The 9,928-nt window shown below is 40.5% G+C and overlaps 1 protein-coding gene across 1 annotated transcript; it reads left to right on the forward strand.

Annotated features, from left to right (window-relative positions):
- Positions 1-1,119: 1,119 nt before the first annotated feature.
- On the forward strand, positions 1,120-5,093 carry LOC310811787 (stathmin-like). The gene is made up of 5 exons (XM_083680086.1): positions 1,120-1,176; positions 3,292-3,325; positions 3,502-3,674; positions 4,002-4,193; positions 4,303-5,093. The coding sequence occupies exons 2-5, from the start codon at positions 3,310-3,312 to the stop codon at positions 4,369-4,371; spliced, it is 450 nt and encodes a 149-aa protein (XP_083536212.1). The 5' UTR covers positions 1,120-1,176; positions 3,292-3,309; the 3' UTR covers positions 4,372-5,093.
- Positions 5,094-9,928: the final 4,835 nt, after the last annotated feature.

Raw genomic sequence — 9,928 nt, forward strand, 5'->3', positions numbered from 1 at the left:
TCCTAAAATGAAATGGTCTATTTCACATGATTGAAGTTCAGCTCTATCCCACCACAAACATTGGAGATAGGAGATAGCTACATAGCAAAAAGACTGATGAAATTATGGGACACATTGTTCAACAGTACCAGTCGCCATTATTCAACTATAATTACACATTATCTGAATGACGGTTAGGCAGCTGAGCTTGCAGGGACCATATGGTCACTTGTTTGTAAGAGAGGTTAACATTGTACAACCTATAAGGCTACAACAACATGCTATTCACTTAGAGCAAGTAATACATCTACTGTATAGCAAACCCTAACTTGGTTTTATACTTCTACATTGGAATTGCCTCTCATTTTAGACTTGACATGTGTATGTCAGACAACATTCAGTCCAGTAACACAACCTCTAAAAACAAAACAAAAACAAGACAACAAAATAAAAAATAAAAACATGTCTAGCTTCACCCAGTTCCCCTGCAGGTTCTGTTGTTCAGATGATGTGGGGGTCATGTTCCTCTCTATCCACTTAGTCATGCATCAGTGACCACTACTACAGCAGTTCTACAGCTGTTTTAAGCCTTCATCCATCTGCTGTTGATATTGCTTACTGCTTATACTGTTCATATTTTTTATACTGTTTATACTGTCCATACTGTATATTTTTTAGTACTTCTATTTTATTTTATTCTATTTTAAAACGTATTGTATTGTTGCACTACTCTGTGGCACTGTCACTTTTGCATTTCACTGTATACTTGTATGCACGTGACAAATAAAGAATCTTGAATCTTGAATCTTGAACATTGGGCTAAAAAAACTAATTAAGGGTTGCATCTTTAAGGATAGGCACAAATAAATAGCATTAACATCATTTTAAAGAACGAATCATGCTGGAATAGATATGGCACCATGATGGTTAGTTGGTGCTATACATGTAGGCTATGTTCGGCTATTATCACTTGGCCAATAAAAGATGCTCGTCTTGTGGCCCAGTTCAGAGATCTGGAAAGTAAAAAAAACTACAACTACCAGAAGGGAGGAGATTAATAACATAACCAATAGAATTCCAGAACATGGTGTGACGACATACATTTTTGGTGTTTTTATGCTCAAACTGCCCCTACACGCTCACAGAACTCGCGGCGAAGGTCTGCTGAGGAGAATTCAGTCTCTACTATCTGTCAAGGTGGGTGTGACATTAACCTCTACTTAGCGTATGGTTCATATTAAAATGTGTTGTTGAAAGACATTTATTCACAAATGGACAGAAATTAGCAATTTTGTGGTTTGTGATCAAGCGGTGAAGGTAATCTGGTGACAAGGCTCAGCTGCAGTTTTTTACCTCAGCAAACTATAGTAATTGGCCAACTGGCTAGGGTCCTCAAATTTGGACTCTTTACCACGTTTCTAAGGTCCACTTTATGTTTATCGTTTTTGCTATATATAACTAGTTAACATGTCGGGGGTTATTGGCTGGCCATAGCGAAAAGTCTATGCACAAACGCTTTGTTCTGACAGCCAGCCAGTGACAGTGTTGACTAGCCAGAGATGCCTTGATGGCGCTTTATCCTGCTATTGTTTGCAGGGAGACTGGCAAATTAACACTACTGCCATGGCTATACTAAAGTCATACACGGTAGCTAACTGCTCAATTCATTTCCATTTAACCTAAGTCGTAACCTAATCCACATTTGTGGAATTGCTTGCTGGATAATTGTTTTAAACCTGATTTAAAAAATAAAAAAAAATTGGACTGGGAGATGCCAGGCATTCAAGACGTGCAGTTGTCGCGCTATGGCGAAAACGGGTGGAGCTGAACATGGCACGCGCTCGTCTTTGTTTGCAGCTGCTCGCGTTGACATCGCTTATCAAAGCGCCTTTGTTTTACCGCGTCCACCATATTTTTGGACTGTTCACTGTTTTGATTGGTTTCTTGTCATCTAGTAGGCTATGCTGTCTGGAGTAGGAAAATGCAAACCCAATGGTTATCAGATTGACTGGTGCAGGTGTTTATTTTTTTTTTATTTTTTGCGCTTCATCCGAGTGAGCGCCTATTGTGGATGTTTCTATTCATTTGGCTTTTGGCAATGCGAAGAACAGCTATCTAGTGCAGAGTAACGGTAGACAAACCACATTATAGCATTTGGAGGTGCAACTTTTTCTCCCCCACTTGTGGTCTCTCGAAGCGCGCGGTGCACGTCTTGATGCGTGTGATCATGACATTTGAATGTTTCGAGATAATGAAATAAGCATCCTGTGTGAAGCTGCTGCCTACAACCTCATGGCTTTTTAAAAAAAAAAAAAAAAAAATTAAACTATGGCCTTTGCAATCAATTGCGAAATGAACGTGGCTGAAGGCCTTGCCCCTCCTAAAGTGGCTTGATTTAATGTGTGTCATTGGTAATGAAGTTTACATGCTATATAGTGTTGTAGATTTGAATAGAATGCCTGGGCGGTGGTTAGTTGCTGTGTTCAAGATGACCGAAGGATGTCGCCAATTGGCTTTGTTTGGCTCCATGTTGCGTTTCGCATGAATACAAGCGAATGGAGCGCTGTCGCCACATCCCACTAGAGCAGGGGTGGGCGATCAGGTTTACAGGGGAGCCACATGCGTTTTATTTTTTTCTAAATGTTTTAGGCTATTAAAAATTACCTACCAAAAAGCCTATTAAGGCCACATTTCCAAATAGGCAATGTTGCAATTAAAACTACAGTGCCTTGTATCCAAATGAATAAACATAATAGCCTAGATGCTTTTCAGGACACAGTCAGCCTACAAATCATTGTCACAATTAAACCTGCAGTGTATAGATCTACAACTTATTATTCATGCCAAACACTAGTAGGTATTATCACTAGTCTCACTAGCTAAGTCAAATGAGACTTATATTAAACCTACTATGTATCCAACCCCAAGACCTTCAGGCTCATTTTACCATCTGTGGGCTAGCTAACGAATTCCTGGTAGTTTTGGTATTTGGCGGCATGTAAGCTTACTGCTCTTGAAGTGATGGTTCAAGTTTGAAAACTAAGAGCGCAGCTTTCCCTGCCACATCAGTAAAGAAGTGTTTAGAAGTCCATTACTCTTTAAACATCCTGCATTGTCTAACCAATCTAGCTTGGATTGAAAATAGGTAATCTGGATCTCCAATGAACAATGTGAATTGGCAGTATGGCTACGAGAGACTAGGGAGGGACCTGCTAACAATGGCGATGAGATGGAAATCTAATCAATTCTTCTCGAGTGGGTGTAATGTTCAAGGAATTTCTAGTAATGATATCCCCTTTCCTTTCTTCTCAGGTATATTGACTCGCAGAAATGGCTGACTCTGGAGGTAAGTCTTTATTTTGCTGTCCATCAGACCACTACAGACTTACTGCATCCCTATTCTCTACCCTATGCATGGACATAAAAGTTTAGAATTTGCCAATCCATAACACTATGATGGCTTGATGTCATGATGACAGGCTATCAAGGGGTCATGCTGATGGATGTTCTTTGTCCCTCCAGATATTCTGGTAAAGGAGCTGGACAAGCGGTCCTCTGGTCAAGCCTTTGAAGTTATCCTGTCAGGCACAGGCCCAGATGCCAAGGGAGAGTTTCCGCTTTCCCCTCCCAAAAAGAAGGACCTTTCATTGGAGGAAATCCAAAGGAAGTTGGAAGCTGCGGAGGAGAGGCGCAAGGTATGCCCTCATTAATGAGAGACCTCTTTGTATCAATTGCGAAGCTGTACTGACACAATCATGGGCATTTATATATTGTGGTCTGGGCCTTGGGACCCATGGTGTGCACATTTTGGTTCTAGTGTAGCATTAGCACATTTGATTCAACTTGGTATCAAGCTCTTGATTACTTGAATCAGGTGTTGAGGCTGGGCTAGAACATGAATGTGTATATCCTGTGCTACTGCTGGACAAATATTGTAGGACACAGGTTCAATGTAGTTGATGTCTTGCCTTGCCATGATAAGCTGGTTTGAAAATATAAAGTAACTGAATCCCTCTCTACAGTCCCATGAAGCAGAGGTTCTGAAGCACTTAGCTGAGAAGCGTGAGCATGAAAAGGAAGTGCTGCAGAAAGCTATGGAGGAGAACAACAATTTCAGCAAGATGGCAGAGGAGAAACTGAATCAGAAAATGGAGGCCAACAAAGAGAATCGCACAGCACTTTTGGCAGCAATGAGTGAGAAATTCAAGGAGAAGGTATGTTTGCACCTTGAGTGATAGTGTTTGTTTGCTGCTGGAGACTGAAGTTCTTTCATGTTCACATTTTGAAGAATGTTATTTACATTTAGCATTTGTTTTTCTCCAGGATAAGAAACTGGAAGAGGTTCGAATGAAAAAGGAAACCAAAGAGGGTGGTGAAGGTGCAGAAAACTGAACTTTGCAAACGGGGATTGTATAGGGTTTTTTACGTATCCAAAGATTGATTTATTTTGTTTGATGGCCAGTATTTTTGTGTTCACTGCCCACCTTTGAATGAAGAATATGAAGTTCCACTTTGTGAATTTAAAAAAATGTCCTGCTCCAAGTGTACTTGCTATGTTTTTACATGTGGAATATTTTCCCTTGTTGCGTCTAATCCATTCTTTGAATATGTAGATTTGTCATTGCAGCTTCTGACCGTTTGCGAATTAGCAGTCTGTACTAATCCTTTAAGGAAGCATGTCCCTATGCATAGGTCCTTAACATTATCTATTCCATAGTGCGATTTGGAAAATGTATGCTATGAGCAACACCTGTTCTTGGCACTTATTGAAAGTAGCACACAGTTAATTGGTCTGGGCTGTCATCAGTTTCACTGTAGTAAATGCAGGTGTTGTGCAGCTTTGTTATCTAGAACCTGCTAATCTTGCTCTGTAAGATCTGTCATGTTTGTTCCGCTTCCTTTTTCCCCCGCTTTTTTAAAATATGGGGGTTTGTCTCTGAAGCACATGACTTCTTGCTGTATGCCAGACTTGCCACCTTGGACATCACTGGAAAAAAAGGGGGGGGGGGGGTCTTATACATGGAATGCAATAGAGCAATACACTTTGACATCGCATTAGATACAGTAACTAGTTGACTTGAACTGTTGTACTAAAATAATAATAAAGTTGTAAAAGCCATCACCTTTTGTCTGCTCTTGATATTTTCAAAGCCTGTTTCTATGTACTTGTTTGAACGATTGATATTTTATGGCTGATTGCTGTCCATAAGGATATGGTTTAACCAAATGCTCAAAGGTTTCAGATATGTTATGATGTTTCCTCTTAGCCAGGTTGAGTGTCAGCATGAACTGGTTATGAAATAACCAGGCCAGCGGATGCACAACAAATGGAATATGCTGAGTTCCTTGCCAGTGGGTGTGGTCACACAAACAGTCCTTTGAGCCCTCTGCCATCTAGTGGCCTAGGAGAAAACTATGTGAATCTATTAAACTGAAGAATTGCTAGTGAGTGGGATAGACCTGTCCTGGCTTCACATAACTAGGTTATGGTGTCGTCCTTTTTTTTTTTTTCTTTTTTTGGTGTGTGATCCTAAAATAAGGCCTACTTGGCATGGTAAGAGTTTCAATAGCCGGCTTTCCACAGTGTGGCTTATGCTGTGTGCCAATGATAAATGCTATTGCAGTCACTCCCGGGCTTCAGCGGTGCTTACTCCGGGCCTGTTTGGTTCTCAGGCTTTTAGCTCTAGAGCGATGGTGGAGTATTCTTGAGCACTAGCTGGCTACGAGTAAGCCTTGGCATGCACTGGCACCACTATCGAAAAGCGGCTATTGTATGTTTAGGTTTAAAACCTCTGCATGTTTCAAACCTAGTTCTATGCATTCAGACAGAGAAACATTGCATCCTCTCAATTTGCTTTGCTTTGCTTGTCTTCCCCTGGTGGCAGATGTGTGGTCCACTGCAAGCTATGATCTCCTCTGCAACCGCTGGGCCGATCTGCATGAACATTAATATACAGCATCTATGGACAAGGTCTATCAACGCATAAACAACATGGCTGCTCTCAACCTATGAACTTTAATGAGGATGTGTGGGGTGCACCACTACTAAACCTGGCAAACATATGTCTAACACTCTCAGGACCTAACATGTACAGTCATATTCTGATGTGGTATGTGTTCACCAAACCTCTAGAATATGGTTGGGTTTGACCAAAAGGTGGCACTATTAAAAGTTTAAGGCTTATAGTGGCCATGTTGTTTTAGCTAATGTAATTACATGGAAAGACCTTTGTCCATAGACCATGTATACCAAATTTCATGCAGATCCGCATGGTTTTGGAGGAGAAGATGTTTAAAGTTTAAAAAGATTGTCTGCTACAACATTGAAAACACAACAGAATACATCATGAGTTTTTCTCAGACTTTTCAAAATGAGAGGAAACAGAGACAGAACTCTATATCGGTCACTTGAAAAAACATCATGGTGTTCTGTTGGTGCCCTCTGAAATATGCAGTGCAATACTGTGCCGTAGCTTAGACCCCGGGCATGGCTGCTAGCAGCTAGCAGCTATATTGCTATTTGCATTTCCCCCAATGTTAATATATTTGGTTGGTGATCCTGCATGCATAATTCACACACAGCTCTTTAAGATCCAGGAGTTGTCTGCAGGAAGCAGGGAATATTATATGCATATTTAATTACTTGGCAGGAAGTCATCCAATTATTCATGATGCCATCTTGCTGATGCTCCCTTTAAAGAGTCATATGTGTACTCTGTATCTGTCGACCAACAATCACTCTTAAACTGTCATCAATGAGTGTTTGATGTAGTTTGTTATGCAATTTTGTTGCATGTATCTCAAACTCTGTGATACAGACATCTTAAGCTTCATGGATGCAGTGCTGACTCTTGACTCACAAATGCCTAATACTTCATGGCAGTATATGACCACAAGATGGCAATGCTACACTGTTATTTATGGACCACTGCAACTCTTCTCTACCGTTGCCTCTCTTCCCTATTTCTCTCAGAGCTTCATAACTACTGTATTCACCTCCTTTAATTGCCTCATCTTGATAATTTCTTTCTTTGTTCTTAGACATTTCTTACCTTATCACAATTTTGTCAAAGGCAACATCGATTGGCAACTTAGATTCAAATGAAAATGGTCCCCCACCATTTATGAGTAAGTTTAACATTTAAAGCAAATCCCACAGCAGCACAGGTATGTGAACATGATTAGGATGCAGGATGTTTATCTATGGATTACATTCATTTTGACTCATTGGTTGTTAACTCACAGAAAATGTCATGAGGTTAGTTCTCAGCTTGCTTGTGCTTGCATTTACAGAAACGTCACTCAAATCCTGTAAATGAAATGCTATAATAATTGATTCAAATATTGATTCAGCCATAGGTCGAGTAAGACTCAGTGAAAGGGTCTTTACTTTATGTAATGTGCTGAGCTCAATTCACAGTGGGTGTATGACAAGATGTAGGCTACTGAATAGAACAAGAGAGAGAGAGTTAATGCTGCATTAGTCTCGCATAGCCATGCCTCCAAATCGTGTTGTTCTCACGCCTCCGTTGTTGTTCTCACGCCTTTGTTGGCGGTGTCGTGGAAATCTAGGGTTTACCACAATAGTATTTGGTGGGACTCTGCACAAATATGCACGTACACAATATGTTCTATTTAACTTGTTTTAATGGCTGCAAGCATGGTATTCTGTCTTTAGCGCCCAGAACAAAGTTACAATACATATTTATACTTTCAAAACCCCCCTTTCGCCAGGGCGGGTTTTCACATGTTATTATCTGTTATTCGGCCTTGAAGCCATGGGGTGATTTCAAACAAAGAGGTCTTGTGACAAGTTCCATGCATTCTTATCTGTTAAAAACAGTCAGGTCTTGTTGTAACTTGTATGGATCTTGTCATCTGCAAAACTTGTTAGGTGCACTTTCAGGCTGTGAATTCTACCACATTCCAAAGGTGTTCTATTGGATTCAGATCCGGTGACTGAGAAGGCCACTGAAGAACACTGAACACATTGTCATGTTCATGAAACCAGTTTGAGACGACTTTTGCTTTGTGACATGGTGCATTATCATGCTGGAAGAAGCCATTAGAAGATGGGTAAATTGTGGCCATGAAGGGATGCACATGGTCAGCAACTCTACTCAAATAGGCTGTGGCATTCAAGCGATGATTGATTGCTGTTAATGGGCCCATAGTGTGCCAAGAAAACATTCCCCACACCATTACACCACCTCCACCATGAGAAGGTGTACAGGTGTTCCTAATAAAGTGTTCAGTAAGTGTATTTTAGTAGCTATTTCGGCTATGTCGTTAATATATACTTCGACTTCTATTAGTTCCCGGTCGAAAATATACTTCTACTTCTATTAGTTCCATTATTACTACTCAAGTCATGAGCAAAAGGGCGACTCACAGGTCACCAGTCGTTACAGACAAATATCCCTTATACAGTATGTTTAATGCTTAAACAGACAAACATCCATTGTATGGTTAATGCTTACATTATTAGAGCTTACTAGCATTTAGTATTACAGACATTGATTGAACCATTACAGCGGTCTGGAGAAGTTTAGATTAGCCAATCTGGATTAGCTTGGATTGAACCTGGACGGAGCGATGGGAGAAAGTGCTCACAATTTCATTGGATGTTATATTCCTAGAACCCTCCCCCACATGCCCATAGATGATTGCATGTTGTTATGTGCGTTGTCTTGACTCTTTTCCGACTGGGCTATTATGCAGAGAGTTGTTGCTAGGTGCTCGCTTGTAACATTGAAGAAAATGGAAGAATACTTAATGGAAAAACTTAATTATGTTTTACCAGAAGTGCGCTCTAGACACAAAATCTAGTCGACGATGGCATTAGGTATTTGATTGGTTTGACGTGTGGCGAGGCGTCACTCATTTCATACGGGTTTCCACCCCTTTTTAGCTACTTTCTGCAAAGGAATTTCACTTGGCTTTTCAAACTAGGAAAACATGGTCTCAACAAGGTTAATGTTGCGTTAGCTTCTAATGGAGTAGAGTTATAGATTCATTGAGAGCTCTGACAAACGTCCATTGTATGCAATAATTCTACATTCGCTACTCTTCCAGACAAAGAGGGAAAAGACAAGAAAAGAACAGGCGAAACAATACCCATCAATAATGAATGAAATGTTTTCTTTATGCTTGATTCATTCCTCTCCTCCCAAGACTGATGTCAATGTCAGTAATGATTAATAGGAAGTACCACTGTGGTAATTGGGCCCACGTTGGTGAGGCGGTATGTATAGAGCTGCAGTGACGACGCTTTTTCCCATAGACTCCTTAGTCCTGGGGGATGTTAGGAAGGGAAGGATGTGTGGGGGCTCATACATATTCTACCATTGTTAAAGCTCCTTTATCATGTCCCGTCAGCTGCAGCAGGAGAATGTCTCAAATATATTGCAAATGCCCATTTAAAACTCATTGCTTCACTCAAATAGTACACAAATTACTTAATGATAAAGACTACCTCTATAGAGCATACTCATATCTTCTTGGTCTCCCTCATATTCTGATGTACAGTGCCTTCGGAAAGTATTCCTTCACTTTTCTTTTTATGTGGATGAAGATATGAGTATGCTCTATACAGGTAGTCTTTATCATTAAGTAATTTGTGTACAATTTGAGTGAAGCAATGAGTTTTAAAAGGGCATTTGCAGTCTATTTTACTATATATCTTACTCCCTTCCTATTTCTCTATTAAGTCAAGCATGGTAAAACAGAAAAAAAAGACAGACTGTCCCTGTTCCAGACCCTGTCCTGTATGCCCGTTTTGTAAACAAAATGCATTGTAAACAAAATGACAAGTCTATCCTGACACGATCTTAATGAAAGTGTCCGAGAGTAAACAACAAATGGGGCAAGGCTGACAGGGGAGGGGGGGGGGGGGGGGGGGGGCTGTGAAGTAAGGGGATAAGGGGAATCCAGTTAAGCGGGGGCAGTG

The sequence above is a fragment of the Argentina silus genome (genome assembly GCF_951799395.1).
Source record: "Argentina silus genome assembly, chromosome: 11".
Taxonomy (NCBI): Eukaryota; Metazoa; Chordata; class Actinopteri; order Argentiniformes; family Argentinidae; genus Argentina; species Argentina silus.